Raw genomic sequence first — 24,903 nt, 5'->3', positions numbered from 1 at the left:
ATGGCAGCAGGGAAGAAACTGTTCTTGAGTTGGTTGGTACGTGACCTCAGACTTCTGTATCTTTTTCCCAGTGGAAGAAGGTGGAAGAGAGAATGTCCGGGGTGCGTGGGGTCCTTAATTATGCTGGTTGCTTTTCCGAGGTGGCGAAGTGTAGACAGAATCAATGGATGGGAGGCTGGTTTGTGTGACAGATTGGGCTACATTTTGAAGTTTCTTGCGGTCTTGGGCAGAGCAGGAGCCATACCAAGCTGTGATACAACCAGAAAGAATGCTTTCTAAGGTGCATCTGTAAAAGTTGGTGAGAGTTGTAGCTGACATGCCAAATTTCCTTAGTCTTCTGAGAAAGTAGAGGCAATGGTGGGCTTTCTTAACTGTAGTGTCAGCATGGGGGGACCAGGACAAGTTGTTGGTGACCTGGACACCTAGATACCTGAAAGATTTTCAGTTCATCCCCGTTGATGTAGACAGGGGCATGTCCTCCATGACATTTCTTGAAGTTGCTGACTATCTGCTTTGTTTTATTGACATTGAACGAGAGATTGTTGTCATCGCACCAGATTCTCTATCTCATTCCTGTTCTCTGTCTTGTCATTGTTTAAGATCTGACCCACTACGGTGGTGTCGCCAGCAAATTTGAAAATCGAATTGGAGGGGAATTTGGCTACACACTCTGATTTCTCTTGATCCTCTAAATATTTTTTATAGGTGTATAGGGAGTATAGTAGGGGGTTGAGAACACAGCCTTGTGGGGCACCGGTGTTGATGATCGTGGAGGAGGTGTTGCCTATCCTTACTGATTATGGTCTGTGAGTTAGGAAGTTCAGGATCGAGTCCCAGAGGGAGGAGCCCAGGCCATGAAGATTGGAGATGAATTTTGTGGGAATAATGGTGTTGACTTGATTGTAATCCCATTTTCCAGCACTTGGATCACAGCCTTGTTTCGCTGTGGCATTTCAAAGTCTTTTGGCTTCTCGAGCCTGTTCCACCATTCAGTAGGAAAGAAACATAGAAGCTAGAAGCAGGAGGAGGCCATTTGGCCCTTCGAGCCTGCTCCGCCATTCATTACGATCATGGCTGATCATTGTTCAATATCCTGATCCATCCTTCCCCTCATACCTCTTTAGCCCCAAGAGATATATCTAATTTCTTCTTGAAATCAGACAATGTTTTGGCCTCAACTACATTCTGTGGGAGTGAATTCCACACATTCACCTCCCTCTGGGCGAAGAAATTTCTCCACACCTCAGTTCTAAAAGATTCGCCCCTTATCCTCAAACTATGACCCCTAGTTCTGGACTCCCTCCACCATTCGGGAACATTCTTTCTGAATCTAAATAAAAGCAAATTCCTGCGGACGCTGGAATCTGAAACCAAAAGAGAAAATGCTGGAAAATCTCAGCGGGTCTGGCAGCATCTGTAAGGAGAGGGAAGAGCTGACGTTTCGAGCCCAGATGACCCTTCGTCAAAGCTGAAAGACAGAGAGAGTGGGAGATATTTATACTGAGGGGGAGGGAGTGAAAGATGAGTCACAGCCACAGAAACCAGGGGAAAGGCTGCTAATGGCAGCCCAGAGAGAGAATAGAGGGTGTGAATGGTCAAACGGCAGAGAAGCTGAAATCAGAGAGTAAAGTGTGAGAGGTGAGGATGTGGGGGAGAGGGGGGGAGATGGGTAGGAGAGAGATAAAAGGGAGAAAAGGGGGAAAGAGGAAGCAAAGGGGGAGAAAAGGTAAGGGCAGGGGGATAAAATAGAGGAAAAGAGTGTCGGGGGGGAAAGAAAAATGAAGAAAGACAATAAAGAAATAAAAGGTGGAGAACAGTAAAAAGTGAAATAAAATGAAAGCAAAGGGGTGGAGGTGGGGTTCAGCTAACCATCTGAAGTTGTTGAATTCGATGTTGAGACGGGAAGGCTGTAAAGTGCCTCGCTGGAAGGTGAGATGCTGTTCCTCCAGTTTGCGTTGAGCTTCACTGGAACATTGCAGCAGGCCAAGGACAGGCATGTGGGCACAGGAGCAGGATCGTGTGTTAAAATGGTGAACAACCCGAGGATCAGGGTCCTGACTGCGCACAGATTGAAGGTGCTCAGGTTTGCTTTCTGAATCTCCCCCGCCTAATCCTGTTAGAATTTTATACATTTCTATGAGATCCTGTCTCACTCTTCTAAACTCCAGTGAACATAATCCTAACTCACTTAATCTCTCCTCGCACAAAAACAGCAAATGTTGAGCAGATCTGACAGCATCTGTAGAGAGAGAGTAGAGTGGATGTTTCACTGGATGATCCTTTGTCAGAGCCCAGAGTCTCTCCTCATCATTATATGTGGCCTCCGCTCTGTCTTCCTGTCTGCCACAACATCCTCCCCCCCCACCACCTCTATCACCCCCGACCGCTCATCTTGGGAACTGTTCTAAAGAAATCTCACAACACCAGGTTAAAGTCCAACAGGTTTATTTGGTAGCAAAAGCCACGGCTCCAAGTGGAGAGGATCTCCAAGAAGATCGCGCATGTTGACGCAGACATCAAATTTCTACACGGCTCCAAGTCCCATGGACTCGAAACCCGAACTCTGTTCCTCTCTCCACAGATGAAACCAAAACTGCTGAGTTTTTCCAACAGTTTCTGTTTCCATTTCCAATCTCCAGCATCTACAGTATTTAGTTTTTATTCTCCTGAATTCCTGAGTGATCACCATGGTGCCCGACTTCTGATCAGCCCTATGAGTGGTAACAACATCTCTATGTGCACCCAACCAAACCTCGTTGACAATCCTGAAGAGCTATATGATCTCACCCTTTCACCTTTCCGAGTGGGAATAACCTTGGCAAGTGCAATTTCTCCTGGTGGATATAACCTCCCAATTCTGCCGCCATCATTAGAAATCTCCAGCAAGCACTTTCATAATTGTTCTTTTGTAAAATTTGTTTTTTATTCATTCGTGGGACATGGGCGTCGCTGGCTGGGTGGCATTTATTGCCCATCCCTGGTTGCCCCAGGGTAGTTGAGAGTTAACCACTTTGCTGTGGTTCTGGGGTCACATGTAGGCCAGGCCGGGTAAGGACAGCAGATTTCCTTCCCTAAAGGACATTAGTGAACTCTTTCAACAATCAACTCTGGTTTCATGGTCATCAGTCATTATACCATGGAAGCCAGAACTGTGCACAGTGCTCTAAAGTTTAAAGTTTATTTGTTAGTGTCACAAGTAGGCTTATATTAACACCGCAGTGAAGTTACTGTGAAAATCAATAATTTTAACCGCCTCAATTGAACCTGCCTCCTCCACACTTCCAGGCAGCTCGTTCCCGATCCCAACCATGTGGGAAATGCTTTCCATCACATCACATTTGCTTTATCACTTTAAATCCGTGCCCTCTCGTTCTTGATCCTTTTCCGAGTGGGAACACTTTCCCCCTCTCTACTCTGTCCAGCTCCCTCATGATTTGACCATTTCTATCAAAACTCCTCTCCGCCTTTTTCTCTCCAAGGGGACAGTCCCAACCTCTCCAATCTATTCCCGTAACTGAAGCTACTCATCCCTGGAACCATTGTTGTAAACCTCAGTTACTAGTGATGTACCACAAGGATCTGTTTTGGGGCCACTGCTGTTTGTCATTTTTATAAATGACCTGGATGAGGGCGTAGAAGGATGGGTTAGTAAATTTGCAGATGACACTAAAGTCGGTGGAGTTGTGGACAGTGCGGAAGGATGGTGCAGGTTACAGAGGGACATTGATAAGCTGCAGAGCTGGGCTGAGAGGTAGCAAATGGAGTTTAATGCGGAAAAGTGTGAAGTGATTCACTTTGGAAGGAGTGACAGCAATACGGAGTACTGGGTTAATGGTAAGATACTTGGTAGTGTGGATGAGCAGAGAGATCTCGGTGTACATGTGCATAGATCCCTGAAAGTTGGCACCCAGGTTGATAAGGTTGTTAAGAAGGCGGACGGTGTGTTAGCTTTTATTGCTGGAGGGATTGAGTTTAGGAGCCGTGAGGTCATGTTGCAACTGTACAAAACTCTGGTGCGGATGCGCTTGGAGTATTACGTACAGTTCTGGTTGCCACATTATAAGAAGGATATGGAAGCTTTGGAAAGGGTGCAGAGATTTACCAGAATGTTGCCTGGTATGGTGGGAAGGTCTTATGAGGAAAGGCTGAGGGACTTCAGGCTGTTTTCGTTAGAGAGAAGGTTAAGAGGTGACTTAATAGAGGAATATAAGATAATCAGAGGATTAGATAGAGTGGTCAGTGAGAGCCTTTTTCCTCGGATAGAGGTGGTTAGCACGAGGGGACATAGCTTTAAATTGAGGGGTGATAGATATAGGACAGATGTCAGAGGTAGCTTCTTCACTCAGAGAGTAGTAAGGGCATGGAATGCCCTGCCTGCAACAGTAGTGGATTCACCAACATTAAGGGCATTTAAATGGTCATTGGATAAACATATGGATGATATTGGAATAGTATAGGTTAGATGGGCTTTAGATTGGTTTCACAGGTCGGTGTAACATCGAGGGCTGAAGGGCCTGTACTGTGCTGTAATGTTCTATGGTCTGTTTTTCTACTCTCTCTCCAATATGTTCACATCAGGCTCGAGGGGCTAGATGGCCTACTCCTGCTCCTATTTCTTATGTTCTTATGTTTTTATGTATTGCGGCACCCAGAACTGTACACAATATTCCAGCTGAGATCTAACTAGTGTCTTGTGTAAGTTCAGCATAACCTCCTTGCTCTTGTACTCTGTGCTCCTATTAATAAAGCCGATGATAGTATAAGCTTGATTAACTGCTCTCTCTAGCTGCCCTGCCACTTTCAGTGACCTAGGCACAGATACACCCAGCTCCCTCTGCTCCCAGTTGTACCCCTTATTTTACATTGCCTCTCCATGTCCTTCCTACCAAATCCATTACCTCACACTCCCCCGCATTGAACTCCATCTGCCACCTATCTGCCCACTCCAACTTGTCTATGTCCTTCTGAGGTTCCGCACTGCCCTCCTCACAATACTTCCCAAGCTTTGTGCCATCCGCAAACTTTGAAACAGTCCCCTGCACACCAAGATCATTAATATACATCAGGAAAAGCATGGGTCCCTGGGGAACACCACTACAAACCTTCCTCCTGCCTGAAAAAATATCCATTGACCATTGCTCTGAGCTTCCTATGGTTCAGTCAGTCTTATATCCATGAGCCATGAATCTGGGAAGTCCAGGATAAGAGAGAGTAATCACAAAATTAAAATTGACCATTCAGAGATGATACTGGGAAGTGTTCAAAGTAGAGTGGAAACCTGGAATACTCTTCCCACAAAAAGAACTGATCTGGTTTCCAATGGGGGGGCCATAAACATAGACACGGGTCAAGGGTGGAGGAGGAAAAACACATTGTTAAGATGGCGGTGCTGGCTCGTTGGGCCGAAGGGCCTGTTTCCCGTGCTGTGTTGTTCTTTGTTCTTTGGGGGGGGGGGTGTGTGTGTGTGTGTGTGTTTTGGGGGGTGGTGGGGGGGGCGCAGCGTGGGGAGTAGACAGTTTTCAAACACCCGGGGGAGATTGTAGGTTAAGGTACCTGGCAGTGCATTCTTGACTGTAACTCATTACATACAGAAAATTCTCATCATTTCCCCTCTCTGACTGGGATCACATTGTCACTGAAGCAGCAAGTAACCTGTGTTAGATTCTGAGGATGTGGTAGTAAAGTTAAACTTTATTTATTATTCACAATTAACACTGCCATGAAATTACTGTAAAATTCCCCTAGTCGCCACATTCCGATGCCTGTTCAAGTCAATGCACCCAATGCTCCAGTGCTGGTGGGAGTTTGGGTGACTTTAGCTAAGGGATTGGGGTTAAACAAAGAACAAACAAAGAACAACCCAGCACGGGAAACAGGCCCTTCGGCCCAACGAGCCCGCGCCGCCGCATCACCCTACACCTATTCTACCCTGCGTGTCTACGAATAGAACCCCTGACTTAGCCAGATTCAGGGGAGAATAGTGTCAATTTGGTAAAACCAATCAGCCTAAGAGCACATCTTTGGGGTGTGGGAGGAAACCGGAGAGCCCGGAGGAAACCCACGCATCCACAGGGAGAATGCACAAACTCCCACAGACACAGGCCCAAATCCATGTATCTGCACAGCTAGCAGTGCTAGTCACCGAGCTGTTGCGGCGAGTTGCCACATGTTTGTTTATTTATTAAGTAGGTTTACATTAACACTACAATGAAGTTACTGCAAAAATCCCTCAGTTGCCACACTCTGGCGCCTGTTCGGGTTACACTGAGGGAGAATTTAGCACGGCCAGTGCACCCTAACCAGCACGTCTTTCAGACTGTGGGAGGAAACCAGAGCACCCGGAGGAAACCCATGCAAAAGCAAGGAGAACGTGCAGACTCCGCACAGACAGTGACCTGAGGCTGGAATTGAACCCAGGTCCCTGGTGTTGTGAAGCAGCAGTGCTAACCACTGTGCCACCGCGCCTCGTGTTTTTTGTTGATGGGATGTAGATGTTGTTTACAGGACAGCATCTACTGTCCATTCATCTTCCTGAATACAAGCAAGTGGACCGAGAGTTTCCCCTCCCAAAGTCAACGGACAGTTGGCTGCTCTTGGCCTTGCCAACAATGATGCCCCCCTGTGGCAGGACTTGGAAATTCCAGCTTGTGTCTCAGTCGGCCATTTCAGAGTCAACCACATTGCTGTAGGCCAGGCCGGGTAAAGGCAGCAGATTTCTTTCCGTAAAGCCCGTGAGTGAGCCAGATGAGTTGTTACAACAATCCGGTAGATTCACGATATCATTGACAAAACTAGTATTTTATCCGTGTATTCAAGAGGTGACTGGATATAGCAGGTGGGGTGAATGGGATCAAAGGTTATGAGGAGAAAGCAGGATTGAGTTGGATGATCAGCCATGATCGGAATGAATGGAGGAGCAGGCTTGAAGGGCCAAATGGCCTCCTCCTATCTTCCTATCTATTTATGAATGAATTAAATTTAAATTCTCCCAGCTGTTGTGGGGATTTGAACTGATGTCTGCAGAGAATGAGTCCAGACCCCTTAGCCCAGTAACGTTGCTGCTATAATAATGAGCCAATTAACTTGTGGGAGATTCCTGGCTGGATTGACGGGATTAAGCGAGGACCCCGTGCACCAGTTTCTGATGACGCTGAACTGTAAACGGCAAAGATTCCGAATTTCAAGAAAATAGGCAGGAAGAACCAAAACCTTCTTTTCAAAAGTCTCATCAAAATTCAGAACAAGTTTGTTAATTTGCCAGAGGCTTATTTAATTCGGGAGTCAGCAGGTAGCCCGGCAGGATTGAGGAGCGCATTCTGTCAGAGCAAGTTCATGCAAAGCAGAGTGTCTGTTTGTTCTGATAGTGGGGTGGGTGGTGTACAGTTATATTCATGTACAGTGCTAGCTTTAGTTTAGGAGGAACAAGTTCCTAATTTAACATTCAAAAATGATCACGCAAGAACTCCCTTAATTGAGATGATGCAGTCCCTGGTTCGAGTCCCGCAGTGACTCAACAGGGAAACACACTCCTCAGCTGAGATCAAGGAGGTACGGGGTGAGTTTGGTGGGACAGTGAATATCGGTGTTTGTTTAGCAGTGGACTGGAGGGAGCACAGAGCCAGATGCTGATGGATGAAGGTAGATCAGCCTGGAAGTATTTCCTCCTACACTGAGCTATTGATGTTGAATTATAGAATCCAACAGTGCAGAGGGAGGCCACTCGGCCCATTGTGTCTGCACCAACCACAATCCTACCCAGGCCCTATCCCCAAAACTCCATGCATTTACCCTAGCTAGTCCCTCTGACACTAAGGGGCAATGTAGCATGGCCAATCCACATAACTTTCAGACTGTGGAAGGAAACCGGAGAAAACCCACGCAGACATGGGGAGAAACTCCACACAGGCAGTGACCCAAGCCGGGAATCGAACCCAGGTCCCTGACGCTGTTAGACGGCAGTGCTAACCACTGTGCCACCGTGTCGCCCATGACATCCAGACCTGATGTCAGGAAACCTTTGCAGGAAGAGGATTAAGTCATACAGTCACAATCATAGCGGTTTAAAGCATGAAAACTGGCCCTTCAGCCCAACTTGTCCCATGCCATCCTTCTTTTTAAACCACTAAACTAGTCCCAATTGTCTGCGTTGGCCCATATTCCTCTATACCCATCTTACCCACGTAACTGTCTAAATGCTTTTTAAAAGACAAAATTGTACCCCTCCACCACTACCTCTGGCAGCTCATTCCAGACACTCACCACCCTCTGTGTGAAAACAATCACCTCTCTGGACCCTCTTGTATCTCCCCCCCTCACCTTAAACCTATGCCCTTTAGTTTTAGAGGTACAACCTCGAGGTTAAGATGTACAACCCTCCAAGATCCTTCAGTCTGGCCTCTTGCGTATCCCTGATTTTAATCGCTCCATCACTAGCAGTCCTGCCTTCAAATACTAAACTCCGAAATTCCCTCCACAAATTGTGGATGGATCGGAGAGGCTGAGACTGTTCTCCTTGGAGAAGGGAAGGTTGAGAGGAGATCTGACCGAGGTGTTCAAAATCAAGTGTAGACAGAGTCAATGGATGGGAGGCTGGTTTGTGTGATGGATTGGGCTACATTCACGACCTTTTGTAGTTTTTTGTGATCTTGGGCAGAGCAGGAGCCCATACCAAGCTGTGATACAACCAGAAAGAATGCTTTCTGTGGTGCATCTGTAAGGTTGGTGAGAGTCGTGGCTGACATGCCAAATTTCCTTAGTCTTCTGAGAAAGCATAGGTGTTGGTGAGCGTTCTTAACTATAGTGTCAGCATGGGGGGACCGGGACAGGTTGTTGGTGATTTGGACACCTAAAAACTTGAAGCTCTCAACCCTTTCTACTTCATCCCCATTGATGTAGACAGGGGCATGTTCTCCTTTACATTTCCTGAAGTCGATGATAATCTCCTTCATTTTGTTGACATTGAGGGAGAGATTATTGTTGCTGCACCAGTTCACCAGATTCTCTATCTCATTCCTGTATTCTGTTTCAGCGTTGTTTGAGATCCGACTCACTACGGTGCTGTTGTCAGCAAACTTGAAAATCGAATTGAAGGGGAATTTGGCCACACAGTCTTAGGTGTATCAGGAGTATAGTAGGGGGCTGAGAACACAGCCTTGTGGGGCACCGGTGTTGAGGATGACCATGGAGGAGGTGTTGTTGCCGATCCTTACTGATTGTGGTCTGTGGGTTAGGAAGTTCAGGATTCAGTTGCGGAGGGAGGAGCCATGTCCCAGGCCATGGAGTTTGGTGATGAGTTTTGTGGGAATAATAGTGTTGAAGGCTGGGCTGTAGTCAATAAATTGGAGTCTGAGGTAGGTGTCCTTGTTATCTAGGTGTTCCAGGGTTGAGTGTAGGGCCAGGGAGATGGTGTCTGCTGTGAGGTAGGAGTGCTAACTATCATGCCACCTTGCTGCCCGATAGTTAACCAGATGGGTTTTTGCAACAATTGATGATAGCTTTATGGTTGCCCTCACTGAGACTAGCTTTATATTCTAGATTTATTAATTGAATTTCAATTGTGACCAGTTGCCGTGGAGGGATTTGAACCCACATCCCGTGGATTTTGTGTCCAGTGGCATTACCACAATGCTATAATTACTCCTAGCCAGTGGCTGTGTGATTAGCCTTGTCGCAGTTTGGATGCACAATGCCTGGTGTCACTGGGTGTCTTATATTATACGATGTTGGGTGTGTACTCACTCGAAACACTGTACAGAAATGCTTTTCCTCTCTTTCCTCTTTCAGTTGCCGACAAGACAACCTTGGAAGCTAAGACGGGTTTGAAAATCGTGCAGGCTGGCGTGGGTGAGGTAAGTGGCAGCGTTATGCTTCTCCAGTAACCCATGCTCACTGGGCAGTGCATGTTTCTGCTGAGCAGAACAGCAAAGAGAACGGTGAGTGCAACATTCTGTCAGGGCCCCGGATATTCACCAGTAGACTGTAACATCACTTCAACCCGCTGAGAGATTCAAGCCCCTTTTGAGACAATAGACTAACATTTTTGCTACTGTCTGTTAGGTTTTAACAATCTCTGTACTTGAATCCCTAAATATCTCTCCTCGTCCACAGTTCCCAGATTTATGCACAGTGTCATAGAGGCAAATTTTACCATTCTGCCCCGCCACGGGAATTGGAGTGGGCGAAGGGCAGACCATGGAAAGGTCCATTGACCTCGGGTGGGATTTTCCGATTTCGAGGCGAGCGAGGCCACCCACAGAGTTTTACAGCACAGAAGGAAGCCCTTCAGCCCATCATGTCTGTGCTAGTAATCAAGCACCTATCTATTCTAATCCCATTTACCAGCATTTGGTCCGTAGTCTTGAGTACTGTGGTGTTTCAGGTGCTGATCTAAGCACTTCTTAAATGTTATGAGGGTCTCTGTCTCTACCATCCTTTCAGGCAGCGAGTTCCAGATTCCCACCACCCCCTGGGTAACAAGTGTTTGTCAAATCCCCTCTATTTCTCCTGCTCCGTACCTTAAATCAATGCCTCCTGGTTATTGAGGGGAAAAGGGGGAAGTTTCCTCTGATCCACCCTATCAATGTCCTTCATAATTTTGTACGTCTGGATCAGATCCCCCCCCCTCAGCCTTCTCTGCTCTAAGGAGAAAACTCAGTAAAAAGTCTGACAACACCAGGTTTTAGTCCAACCTATTTATTTGATAATATACTCACAAGCTTTCGAGGGACACCCTCTTCGTCAGGTGAATGGAGAGCCAGAACTCTCCATTCACCTGACGAAGAGGGTGTCCCTCGAAAGCTTGTGAGTATATTATCAAATAAATAGGTTGGACTAAAACCTGGTGTTGTCAGACTTTTTACTGTGTTTACGCCAGTCCAACGCCGGCATACCCACATCATGACTAAGGAGAAAACTCCCAGCCTAACCAGCCTCTCCCTGTGGGTGAAACCCAGGCAGCACATCCTGGTGAATCTCCTCCGCACCCCCTCCAACGCAATGACTCCCTTCCTATAGTGTGGCGACCAGAACTGCACGTGGTGTTCCAGCTTAGATTTATCTTTCTAGGGCCCCGCGTTAAACTCCAGCTGTTTTATCCACTCCCTCAATCCCTTTGCAATGTTTAACCGCGCCGTTAACCCGCGTCACCCATGGGTGTCTGGAGTGGGAGAGACCGAGGCCAACTGTGTACCGGCGCGCTTGCACACAGCCCTCCTTGGGGTAGATGAAAGAGTTTGGAGTCTGACAGCATCAAAGGCTGTTGGCACCAGTCACGGAACGAGACACATTTACAGGCAGTTAATTAACGGTCCATTAAAGAAAGTCTGGCTCTCAGGCTCCGGGGGCTGAGGTGGTCTTTCTCTTTTCAGCTCCCTTCCTCCCATTGTGTTGACTAATTGGGGAGGTGTTGCAGTTCAAAGGCACTGACCTTCTGAAAGGAGAATAATGCCCTGATTATATTCCAATTCATTCCCCGTTTGCTCCTTGTTCCCGGGGATGATTGAGTTCCTGCGGGAGCAGCGCTCGCGCGCGAGGTCTGACTAACACGTACGTCTGCTGAGAAAAAAAACTCCTCAATGTAAAGCAGCGGATTGTTTTGCAATAACTATTCGCGTTTATAAAGCGGGGAGACCGTCCGAAAGCTCTTCACAACAGCATGAGAGATACAAAAGTGTCCAGAGGGGCAATTTTTTCACACAGAGTGTCTGGGATGAGCTGCCAGAGGCAGTAGTAGAGGCAGGTACAATTTTGTCTTTTAAAAAGCATTGAGATAGTTACACGGTTAAGATGGGTATAGAGGGATATGGGCCAAATGTGGGCAATTGGGATTAGTTTAGGGGTTTTAAGAAAAAAGGACGGCATGGACAAGTTGGGCCGAAGGGCCTGTTTCCATGCTGTAAACCTCTGTGACTTGATATCATTTTACGTAGTGCCTTTACCTGAATGAAACTTGCCAGTGCGGTTCACAGGGCCATTGTGAAACAAATTATGACGCCCAAACACACAGGGTGGAATTTTCCACCCCACCCTCCGAGGGAATTGTAGCCGGCAGGACACGGGCCGCACAAAGGTCCGCTCACTTTGGGTGGGATTATCCGGCTTTTGGGCGAGCGCGTCCGGAAAATCCCACCCACAGCCTTTAATTTGATTTATTATTGCCGCATGTATTTGTATACAGTGAAAAGTATTATTTCTTGCGTACTATACAGACAAAACATACCATTCATAGAGAAGGAAAGGAGAGAGTGCAGAATGTAGTGTTACAGTCACAGCGAGGGTGTAGAGAAAGATCAACTTAATGCGAGGTGGGTCCATCCAAAAGTCTGACAGTAGCAGGGAAGAAGCTGTTCTTGAGTCGGTTTGTATGTGACCTCAGACCTATGTATCTCTTTCTTGATGGAAGAAGGTGGAAGAGAGAATGTCTGGGGTGCGTGGGATCTTTAATTATGCTGGCTGCTTTCCCGAGGCAGCAGGAAGCGTAGACAGAGTCAATGGATGGGAGGCTAGTTTGCCTGATGGTTTGGGCTACATTCATGACCTTTTGAATAGTTTGGAGGAGCAGAGGGATCTAGGTGTATGTGTACATAGATCCCTGAAAGTTGGGAATCAAGTAGATAAGGTTGTTAAGAAGGCATACGGTGTCTTGGCGTTTATTGGTAGGGGGATTGAATTTAGGAGTCGCAGCGTCATGTTGCAACTGTACACAACTCTGGTGCGGCCGCACTTGGAGTATTGTGTGCAGTTCTGGTCCCCACATTACAGGAAGGATGTAGAGGCTTTGGAGAGGGTGCAGAGGAGGTTTACCAGGATGTTGCCTGGTATGGAGGGGAGATCCTATGCGGAGAGACTGAGAGATTTGGGGTTGTTTTCGCTGGAAAGAAGGCGGCTAAGAGGGGACCTTATTGAAACATATAAGATGATTAGAGGTTTAGACAGGGTGGATAGTGATAGCCTTTTTCCTCGGATGGAGAAAGCTAGCACGAGGGGGCACGGCTTTAAATTAAGGGGGGGTAGTTATAGGACTGATGTCAGGGGTAGGTTCTTTACCCAGAGGGTGGTGAGGGATTGGAATGCCCTGCCAGCTGCAGTTGTAAATGTGCCTAGTTTGGGGGCGTTTAAGAGATCTGTGGATAGGTTTATGGACGAAATGGGATTGGTTTAGATTAGTGGGTTAGTGTTTTTTTTTAAAAGCTGGTCGGCGCAACATCGTGGGCCGACCGGCCTGTTCTGCGCTGTAATGTTCTATGTTCTATGTTCTATGTTTTTGTAGTTTCTTGCGGTCTTGGGCAGAGCAGGAGCCCATACCGAGCTGTGATACACCCAGAAAGAATGCTTTCTATGGGGCATCTGTAAAAGTTGGTGAGAGTCGTAGCGGACATACCAAATTCCCTGATCTGGGCTTCATTCCCAAACCTTTGTAGTATTGTGGCACTGAAGGAGACCATTCAGCCCATGCTGGCCCTCTGTAGAACACTCCAGTCAGTCCCAGTTCCCCTGCTCTATCATTGCCCCACAGGTTTGTTTCCCTCGACTGCCCATCCTTTTGAAGAGGTGTACATGGCACATTTTCAAAGTTTGCTGATGATGCAACACTCGAAACTTATGAACTGTGAGGAGGACAGTGCAGAACTTGAAAAGGTTGAGGGGCAGCTGGTGGAATGTGGTGGCAGGTGAGGTTCAATGCAGAGAAATATGAAGTCAGTCATTTTGTAGAAAGAACACAGAGATGGAATGAAATAAGGGGACAATTCTAAAGGGAGTTGCAGGAGCAGAGGGACCTGGGTGTGTATGTGCTGGAATCGTTGAAGATGGCAGGACAGATGGAGAGAGCAGTTACTAAAGCATATATTATCCTGGGTATTATTAATAGAAGCACAGAGTACAAGAGCAAGGCTGAATTTATACAAAACACTAGTTAGACCTCAGCTGGAATATTGGGATCAGTTCCACAATTTAAGGAAGGATGCAAAGGCATTGAAGGGAGTGCAGCAAAAATTCACTAGAATGGTTCCAGGGATGAGGAACTTCAGTTAAAAGTTAAAGTTTATTTATTAGTGTCACAAGTAAGGCTTACATTAACACTGCAATGAAGCTACTGTAAAAATCCCCTAGTCCCCACACTCCAGCACCTGTTTGAGTACACTGAGGGAGAATTTAGCACGGCCAATGTACCCTAACCAGAACATCTTTCAGACTGTGGGAGGAAACCCACGCAGACACAGGGAGAACATGCAGCCTCCACACAAACAATGACCTGAGCCAGGAATCGAACCCGACTCCCTGGCGCTGTGAAGCAGCAGTGCTAACCACTGTGCCACCGTGCTGCCCCAGTTATGAGTGGCTTGGAGAAGTTGGGGACTGTCTTCCTTGGAGTCAAGAAGACTAAGAGGAGATTTGAGAGAGGTGTTCAAAATCATGAGGGGTCTGGATAGAGTGGAGAGGGAGAAACTGTTCCTTTTTGTGAAGGGATCAAGAATGAGAGGGCACAGGTTTAAGGTAGTTGGCAAAAGAGGCAAAAGCAAATTGAGGAAAAAAGCGTTTTTACACAAAGAGTGATGAGAATCTGGAATGCACTGTCTGAGAGTGTGGTGGAGACAGATTCACACAGTGAGTGGTTAGAATCTGGAATGTACTGTCTGAGAGTGTGTTGGAGACAGATTCACACAGTGAGTGGTTAGGATCTGGAATGTACTGTCTGAGAGTGTGGCGGAGACAGATTCACACAGTGAATGGTTAGGATTTGGAATGTACTGTCTGAGAGTGTGGTGGAGACAGATTCAATCAAAGGATTTGAAAGGGAATCGGATTATTTTCTGAAAAGGAAGACTGTGCAGGGTTACGAGGAGAAGGTGGGGAAACAGCACTGGGTGAAATGTTTATTTTGGCGCTGGTGCAGACACAATGGACTGAATGGCCTCTGCACGCATGGCAACAATTCTATGATTCTGCAGAACAATTACTTTGATTTCTTTGTAAAGTCCTTCCTTACGTTCCCCCCTACCTATAGCTCAAACTTTTAACGTCTTTCCCCAAGTCCTTGTATTTGGTAGCAAAAACCACTAGCTCTCATAAACTGAGTGTGTATTCTGTAAACTGAGGAGAGACTGAGTAGACTGGGACTATACTCATTGGAATTCAGAAGAATGAGGGGAGATTTTATAGAAACATATAAGGTTATGAAGGGAATGGATAAGATAGAAGAAGGAAAGTTGTTCCCACTGGTGGGTGAAACTAGAACTAGGGGGCATAGCCTCAAAATAAGGGGAAGCAGATTTAGGACTGAGTTGAGGAGGAACTTCTTCACCCGAAGTGTTGTGAATCTGTGGAATTCTCTGCCCAGAGAAGCAGTTGGGGCTCCCTCATTGAATGTTTTTAAGGCAAGGATAGATAGATTTTTGAACAGTAAAGGAAGTAAGGGTTATGGTGAGCGGGTGGGTAAGTGGAGCTGAGTCCATGAAAAGATCAGCCGTGATCTTATTGAAGGATGGGGTAGGCTGGAGGGGCCAAATGGCCCACTCCTGCTCCTAGCTCTTGCGTTCTTATGAGGGACTTCAGTTAATGCGAAGAGACTGGAGAAGCTGGGATTGTTCCCCTTGGAGCAGAGAAGGTGAAGAGGAGTTCAAGGATTCTGATCGGATAGATAAGGAGAAACAGTTTTCACTGACAGGGTGGATCGCGAAACCGATGGGACAGGTTTAAAATCATGCGTAAAGATTCCATGGAGAAATTAGAAATTTTTGGAACTATTCTGATCTGGAATGCACGACATGAAAAGTCAGTGGATGTAGATTCACTCATGGAACAGAATTGGATAACTACTTCAAGAGGAAGACATGTTCAGGAGAAGGAGCGAGGACTAGTTGATAGCCCCTCTGAAGAGGTGGCATAGACACGATGGGCTGAATGGCCTCCTCCAGTGCTGTAGATATAATTCTATGACTGTGAGTTGAAAGGTTGTTGGGGATCGGACACAGCAAACACAATGATCTCAGCGTCCATCATTATTTAAACAGATAAAGGTAAAGTCGCCATAGTCTCAGATGACCACAGGCAGTGGCTGGTGGTGACTTAACCTGAGGGTCACCACACCTCAGGTGAGGGGCAAGGTTGAGAAGACGGGACCTTCATCAATAACCTCAGCCATTACGGGAATTGAACCCACGCTGTTGGTGTCACACTGCATCAGCTGTCCAGCCAACTGAGCTAAACCGACCCCCAACATAGACTACAAACTGGAGAGGTCAGTCATTCTGTCTGGATGGAGACACTGGACGTGCTTCTTGTTCAAACAGCAACAACTGCATACATTCATATATCCACCGTAAGATGCATCACAGCAGCAACAAACAGGCCAAATTTGCCGCTGTGGAGTTAGACAGGCGATCAGGAGCCAGAGATGGAGTTATTACGGAATGCCTTAAAGCTGGTAAAGAGGTTAGGGGTTTTAATCTACGTGTAGACTGGAAAAGCAGATGGGCCAAGGGAGAGCAGATGAGGATTGAATGTTTCCAGGATAGTTTCTGAGACCAGGGTGTTCTGGTGCCAACCAGAGATCAGGGTCTACTAGACAATGTGCAATGAGATAGGATGAATTGGTGACCTAACTGTGAAGGTCCCCTTATGTTGTGTATCGTGGTATCGACACCAGGAAGCACAGAGGGTTAAAAACAAACGGAGTTTTATTTAGAGAGTGTGTTCACTACAGGCTGCTGCTTCACTCTATTAGTTTCCCGCACTAACCACTTGTAATATCACTTCTAGTGACGACTTGCATATATTAATACACGGTGCTTTACTGCAGCTACTAATATATAAATACATAACACCTTAGGTAACAGCGATCATAATATGATTGAATTTGACATTCACTTTGAGGGAGAGAAGAACGGATCCGTGACTAGTATTTTAAACTTAATCAAAGGTAACAACGAGGGCATGGAAACAGAGTTTGTTAAGTGATGGATCAGCAGATGTTCTGTGGCTGATATTTAAAAGGATATTTCAAAATAGACACATTCCAATGAGAAATAAAAACATTTTAAAAGGAGAGCTCATTACCTGTCATAGAATCACACCGTGTTGAAGGAGGCCACTCGGCCCGTCGAGTCTGCACCAACCACAATCCCATACCGGTCCTATCCCCATAACCCTGTGCATTTACCCCAGCTAATCCCTCTAACACTAAGGGGGCAATTTAGCATGGCCAATCCACCTACTGCACATCTTTGGACTGTGGGAGGAAACCCATGCAGGCACAGGGAGAACATGCAGACTCCACACAGATGGTGACCCAAGCCAGGAATTGAACCTAGGTCCCTGGCGCCGTGAGGCAGCTGTGTTAACCACCGTGCCACCATGCTGCCCACAGAGATTAACTAAAAAGATTAAAGACCATATTAAACTTGAAGAAAAAAGCATATTTTTGTGCAAAGTTGAGTGACAGATCAGAAGATTGGAAAGAATATAAAGAAAGATTGAGAAAAAGATTGACGTGGAAGGAAAAACTGGAGTACGACAGAAAGCTAGCTAACAAAATAAATATGAATAGTGAGAGTTTCTACTGATATTCAAATAAGGAGTTAACAAAGTGAGCGCTGGTCCTATAGAAGGTGTGTCTGGGGAATTGATAATGGAAAGCAGAGCTATGGCAGATGAGCTAAGCTGGTGCTTTGTATCAGTCTTCACTGTAGAGGATACAAGTAACGTCCCAGAAATAGCTGTAAATCAGGAAATGGGAGGGAGGTACTCAGGAAAATTTCCAATCACCAAGGAAATAGTATTGAGCAAATTGTTGGGTCCACAGGCTGACAAATCCCCAGGTCTGATGAACTTCACCCTAAAGGTCAAATGAGATAGTTGATGCACTGGTTTTAATTTTCCAAAATTCCTTAGATTCAGAGAAGACTCCATTATATTGGAAAATAGCAAATGTAACTCCTTTATTTATAAAGGGAGGGATACAGAAAGCAAGAAGATACAGGCCAGTTAGCTTAACAACCGTCATAGAAGAAATGTTAGAAGCTATTGTTAAAGATGTTATAGCAGGATACTTGGAGAAATTGAAGGCAATCAGGCAGAGTCAACATGGTGTTGTGAAAGGAAAATCCCGATTCATTGGAGTTCTTTGAAGGAATCACATGTGCCGTGGATAAAGGGGAACCAGTGGATGTACTGGACTTGGATTTCCAGAAGGCATTTGATAAGATGCCACATCAAGATCAAGATGACTGTGGAAAATAGAAGCTCATGGAGTAGGGGATAATTTATTGCATGGATGGAGGATTGATTTGTGAACAGGAAGCAGAGTTGGCATAAATGGGTCTTTCTCTGGCTGGCAGGATGTGACAGTGGTGTGTCACAGGGTTCATGCTGGGGCCTCAACTTTTTACAATTTATATCAATGACTGGGATGAAGGGACTGGTGGCATGGTTGCTAAACTTGCTGACAACACAAAGACACTTAGGAAAGTAAATTGTGAAGAGGACGTAAGGAGGCTACAAACTCACATAAATAAGTTGAGTGGGCAAAAATCTGGCAAGTGGAATATTGTGTGGCAAATGTGAGATTGTTCAGTTTGGCAGAAAGAATAAAAAAGAAGTTTATTACCTGAATGATGAGAGAGATCGCAGAGCTCTGAGATGCAGAGGGATCTGGGTGTCCTTGGGCATATTGCCGGGGATGGAGCATTTGAGCTATGCTCCATTCATTAAAAAAAGTTAAAAGGAAGGAGAACTCAGGAGATGTTATTAATGGAAGTGTTAGAATTCAAAAAGAAGGTACAAAAACTATATTAAGGGCATTTTATCTGAATGCTCGTAGCAGTCGAAACAAGGTAAATGAGTTGACAGTACAAATAATCGCGAACGAGTATGATTTGGTGGCCATTACAGGGACATGATTGCAGGATGGTCACAACTGGGAGTTAAATATCCCGGGGTATCAAACTGTTCAGAGGGACTGACAGGAAGGTAAGGGAGGTGGTGTAGCTCTGATATTTAACAATGACATCAGGGTGATAGTGAGAGACGATATAGGTTCTATGGGGAAAAAAGGTTGAATCCATTGGGTGGAAATTAGAAGTAGTAAGGAGAAAAAGTCACTGATAGGCGGAGTCTATAGGCTACCAAATAATAACATCACGGTGGGGCGAGAAATAAACAAAGAAATAACTGATGCTTGTAAAAATGGTACAGCAATTATTTGGGATTTTAATCTATGTATCAATTAGTCAAACCAGGTCGGTCAAGGCAGCCTTGAGGAGGAGTTCATAGAATGTATCCGCGATAGCTTCCTTCAACAGTATGTAATAGAACCTACAAGGGAGCAAGCTATCCTAGATCTAGTCCCGTGTAATGACACAGGAATAATTAATGATCTTACAGTTAGGGATCCTCTTGGAAGAAGCGATCACAGTGTGGTTGAATTTAAAATACAGATGGAGGGTCAGAAGGTAAAATCCAACACCAGTGTCTTGTGCTTAAACAAAGGAGACTATAAAGGGATGAGGGAGGAGTTGGCTAAGGTAGACTGGGAGCAAAAACTTTATGATGGGACAATTGAGGAACAGTGGAGGGCTTTCAAAGCGATCTTTCACAATGCTCAGCAAAAGTATATACCAGTGATAAGGAAGGACTGTAGAAAAAGAGATAATCAGCCATGGATATCTAAGGAAATAAAGGAGGGTATCAACTTGAAAGAAAATGCATACAAAATGGTTAGTAGGAAACCTAGAGGATTGGGAAATCTTTAAAGGTCAGCAGAAAGCCATGAAAAAAGCTATAAAGAAAAGCAAGATGGATTGAGAGTAAACTAGCTCAGAATATAAAAACAGACAGCAAAAGTTTCTACAAATATATGAAATGAAAAAGAGTGGCCAAAGTAAACATTGGTCCTTTAGAGGATGAGAAGGAGAATTTAATAATAGGAAATGAGGAAATGGCCAAGGCATTGAACAGGCATCCTGTGTTGATACAAATAACATGCCAGAAATTGATGACAGGAAGGCTATGGCAGGTGAGAGCCTAGAAACTATCATTATCATGAAAGAGGTAGTGTTGGGCAAGTTAATGGTGCTAAAGGTAGACAAGTCTCCTGGTCCTGATGGAATGTATCCCAGGGTACTAAAAGAGATGGTGGGAGAAATAGCAAATGCACTAGTGGTAATTTACCAAAATTCGCTGGACTCTGGGGTGGTTCCCGCAGATTGGAAGACAGCAAATATGATGCCACTGTTTAAAAAAAGGAGGTAGACAAAAGGTGGGTAACTATAGGCCGGTTAGCTTAACTTCTGTAGTAGGGAAAATGCTTGAATCTATCATCAAGGAAGAAATAGCGAGACATCTGGATAGAAATTGTCCCATTGGTAAAATGCAGTATGGGTTCATCAAAGGAAGGTCACAGAACATAGAACATAGAACACTACAGCACAAACAGGCCCTTCGGCCCACGAGTTGCGCCGATCACATCAACACCTATCTATAACCCCCAATCCCATAAAACCCCATATACTCATCCAGAAGTCTTTTAAAAGACCCCAGCGAGTTCGCCTCCACCACCACTGATGGCACCACTGAGTCATGTTTGACTCATTTGGTGGAATTTTTTGAGAACATTACATGTGCAGTGGGGAACCTGTAGATGTGGTGTATCTGAATTTCCAGAAGGCATTTGACAAGTGCCACATCAAAGATTGCTACTTAAGATAAAGGCGCGCGTTGTTGTGGTAATGTATTAGCATGGATAGAGGATTGGTTAACTAACAGAAAGCAAAGAGTGGGGGTAGATGGGTGTTTTTCTGGTTGGCGATCAGTGACTAGTGGTGTGCCTCAGGGATCAGTGTTGGGACCACAGTTGTTTATGATTTACATCGATGATTTGAAGTTGGGGACTAAGTGTAGTGTGTCAAAATTCATAGATGACACCAAGATGAGTGGTAGAGCAAAGTGTGCAGAGCATGCTGAAAGTCTGCAAAGGGATATAGATAGTCTAAGTGAGTGGACAAGGGTCTGGCAGAAGGAGCACAGTATTGGTAAATGTGAGGTCATCCACTTTGGTAGGAATAACAACAAAATGGACTATTATTTAAATGGTAAAAAATTGCAGCATGTTGTTGTGCAGAGGGACCTGGGTGTCCTTGTGCAGGAATCTCAAGGAGTTGGTTTGCCGGTGCGGCAGGGAATGAAGAAGGCAAATGGAATTTTGTCCTTCATTGCTAGAGGGATGGAGTTTAAAAACAGCGAGGTTATGTTGCAGCTGTATAAGGTGCTGGTGAGGCCACACCTGGAGAACTGTGTACAGTTTTGGTCTCCTTACTTGAGAAAGGATATACTGGCACTGGAGGGGGTGCAGAGGAGATTCACTAGGTTGATTCCGGTGTTGAGAGAATTGGCTTATGAGGAGAGACTGAGTAGACTGGGACTATACTCATGGGAATTCAGAAGAATGAGGGGAGATCTTATAGAAACATATAAGATTATGAAGGGAATGGATAAGGTAGAAGCAGGGAAGTTGTTTCCACTGGCGGGTGAAACTAGAACTGGGGGCATGGCCTCAAAATAAGAGAAGCAGATTTAGGACTGAGTTGAGGAGGAACTTCTTCACACAAAGAGTTGTGAATCTGTGGAATTCTCTGCCCAGTGAAGCAGTTGAGGCCACCTCACTGAATGTTTTTAAGGCAAGGAGAGATAAATTTTTGAACAGTAGAGGGATTAAGGGTTATGGTGAGCGGGCGGGTAAGTGGAACTGAATCCACAAAAAGATCAGCCATGATCTTATTGAATGGCGGAGCAGGCTCGAGGGGCCAGATGGCCAACTCCTCCTAGTTCTTATGTTCTAATTGGCCTCATTGTTTAAGGAAAAATGTCAATACTTTAGAAGCAGTTCAGAGAAGGTTTATTAGACTAATACCAGGAATGGGTGGGTTGTCTTCTGAGGACAGGCTGGAGAGATTAGGTTGGTATCTGCTAGAGTCCAGAAATGTGCGGGTTAGGTGGATTGGCCATGTTAAATTGCCACTTAGTGTTGGGAGACTAACTAGGGTAAATACATGGGGTTATGGGGATAGGGTCTGGGTGGGATTGTGGTCGGTGCAGGCTTGATGGGCCAAATGGCCTCCTTCTGCACTTCTGTGAAAGTTTAGAAGAATAAGGGGTGACTTGATCGAAACCCTGAGGATGCTGAGGGACAGGGTGGACGTGGAGAGAATGTTTCCTCTCGTGGGGGAATCTCGAACCCGGGGGTCACTGTTTAAAATAAAGGGTCAGACAAAAATTAGGAGGTTTTATTTCTCTCAGGGGGTGAAGTAGAGCCTGTGAATTTTTTAAAGGCAGAGCGAGGTAGATTCGTGGTTAACAAGGGGGTGAAAGGTTATCGGGAGGTCTGCAGGGATGGGGGGTTGAGGCTAGAATCAGATCAGCCATGATCTTATAGAATGGTGGAGCAGGCTCGATGGGCCGAATGGCCTTTAGGGAGGACGTTTATGGTCGCGTAGGCGTGGCTACCCGTGGCCGAACAATTAAAACTGAGAACGTAGAGGAAATCAAATCTGATCCGACGGGGCTGAGAATTAATAAAGGCCGCCAGGGAGAAAGCAGATTGAGCGATTGTTGTTCCTGTTGGGATCTTGCTGAACCCAGGCTGCCCGAGGAAGTCACCGCGGGGCTGAGCGCAGTGAGGCACGGGGCGCCGTTTAAATGCAGACCTTTTCCAAAGATGGATCCCGAGGCCTTTGAAACCGGCCGCGCCGGATTTAATACCCCTTCGTCGAGCCCACACCCCCCACCCCCCCACCCCCCCCCAAATCCGCTCAGAGTTAGCAAACCCTGAAAATCACCTTCAATAAGTTTATTATTAAAGAGAGAACGGAATCGTTAGGGTGCGGAAGGAGGCCGTTCGGCCCCTCTCGTCTGCACAGGCTCTCCCGTTACGACTTACGAGCGCCAACACCCCCACCCCCCCACCCCCCCCACCCCCCTGCACCCCGGCCTTTTCCCCCCGCGTCCTTCCCGGGCAAACAGCCGGGGGTGCCGACTGCCCCTGCCGTGAGGGCAGGCGGGGATGGCAACGCCGAATCCGTCCCTTTCACCCACCCACCACCCCCAATCCTCACCCCCCCCCCCCAACCCCCAAACCCATAAACTAGCCCCAGACGTCTGGGACACCAGACCGTCCCTGGCGTGCAAGGGGTTAAAGCCCCCAGGGAGGGGGGGCCCCCCCCCCTCAGTGCATGAAGATGAACATCCACACTTATTTATTTATTTTCAATAAGTCGGCAGTGGGAAGAGAAAATCCTCCGGAGCTAATCTACAGGGGAAAAAAAAAACCCGGCCGCTCGCCGTCAGCAACGTGTGAGCAGGCTGCCATGGCAACCCTCTTTTTTTGATGTGACACATGGCAGCGGAGAATGAATGGTGATGGGAGGCTTATAAGGGAGGGTTCAGAGCAGTCTGGAGCATTGCAGGACCTCTCTCTCTCTCTCTCTCTCTCCCTCCCTCCCTGTCTCTCTCTCTCTCTCTCACTCCCTCTCTCTCCCCCACCGCCCCCCGCCGTACTCACTACCCCCTCGACCCCGCCCGCTTTCCCAGTCTCCCCCTTTTCCCCCGACAAAGATTCCCGTGTGCCGGCCAGCGTCGGAGGTAAGCCAGCCGGGGGCGGCTCTGCGCTCGGTGGCCCGAGGGGGTTTTATTGTTTCACACAAGTGGAGGCACCCTGGGGTTGCGGGGAGGGGGGGTTGTTGTGGGGGGGGTGGGGGTTAGCTGACGGGATTTGTGAAGGCATGGTTAGGGTGGGTGGGGAGGGAGGGAGAGAGGGGGGGGTGGAGGGAGAGGGGGGGTGGAGGGGTGGGGGGGTGGCGATTTGGGGTTTGGGGGGGGGTTGGTGGTGGCGGGTGGTGTGGGAACGCACTCTGTTGCTTACACGGCCCGTCACGTTGTCAGAGGGTTGTGTGGGGGGGAGGGGGGTGGGGGGAGTCTCGGGAGGAGGTTGCGAACCCGAGCGTTTCCTGGTGAACCTGTGGAAATACTGGAGAGAGAGAGAGGGAGAGAGAGAGTGGGCAAGGCGGAAGATTTGAGGCAAATGCACGTCAGGGTTTGAATGGTGCTGAATAAACTCAGGGGGTGGGGGTGGGGGTGGGGGGGGGGGGTGGTGGGGGTGGGGGGGGAGAGGTGGTGGGTGGACGCTGGGGGTCGTTCCAGTTTGAAACGCGGCGAGAGTGTGGGTCACGGAGAAGCGAGCGTGTGTGTCCAAATGAATGAACCCCCAAAATATCCATCGATTTAATACTGAGAGGTAATAGCCGGTCAGGTAGATTTTACACGCTGGTGTTGTCCTGGTAGTGAAAATTGTTATTGAGAGGTTTGGGGCTTTTGTTTTTTTACCTTGTGCACTGGATGTACATGTCTGTATTAGTATATATCTGTGTGGTAATAGTAAATGTTAACATGAATAGATGCACACAGATACATCTATACCACTGGCTGTTTGTGTTTGAAATGCAGATTGACAAATAAATACATAACTCAATGTTAAAAATTCACTTTCTTTCTGTACCAGTTCCCGACTCCAGCCGGCTCCAAATTAAACCATTTTTTTGGGATGAGGTTTGTGTCCTCCCCCCTCCCCTCCCAACCCACTGACATTAGTTGTTGACACAACCAAGTCCTTTGCATGGATTCCAATCCCTCTTTTCCCTCTCAAAATTCCCATATCCCAGAAGGAAAAAACAGTAAAAAGAGAATATTGGTCCGAACTGGTTTCCTTTCCTGCTGGGATTGTTTATCCTCTGGTGCAGAATTCCAGTATTCCGAATCCCCTTTCAGTGTAGAATTCCTGTATTCCGAATCCCGTTTTTGTGTAGAATTCCAGTATTCCGAATCCCCTTTCAGTGTAGAATTCCAGTATTCCGAATC

The 24,903-nt window shown here is 46.6% G+C and overlaps 1 protein-coding gene across 2 annotated transcripts in view; it reads left to right on the top strand.

Moving 5' to 3' along the window:
- The window catches only part of LOC145350337 (receptor-type tyrosine-protein phosphatase-like N), a 232,291-nt gene that overhangs the window by 93,125 nt on the left and 114,263 nt on the right, over nucleotides 1–24,903 (top strand). For both annotated transcript variants that reach the window (XM_080199564.1, XM_080199563.1), the window contains exon 12: nucleotides 9,784–9,848. In XM_080199564.1, coding sequence (XP_080055690.1) covers nucleotides 9,784–9,848 — 65 coding nt within the window. The remainder of the gene's footprint in view (nucleotides 1–9,783; nucleotides 9,849–24,903) is intronic.

The sequence above is a fragment of the Carcharhinus amblyrhynchos genome, chromosome 11 (genome assembly GCF_965287045.1).
Source record: "Carcharhinus amblyrhynchos chromosome 11, sCarAmb.v2.hapA, whole genome shotgun sequence".
NCBI classification, from domain to species: Eukaryota; Metazoa; Chordata; class Chondrichthyes; order Carcharhiniformes; family Carcharhinidae; genus Carcharhinus; species Carcharhinus amblyrhynchos.
Note: the sequence above shows the minus strand (reverse complement) of the source record. Positions and strands in the feature narration are given on the sequence as shown.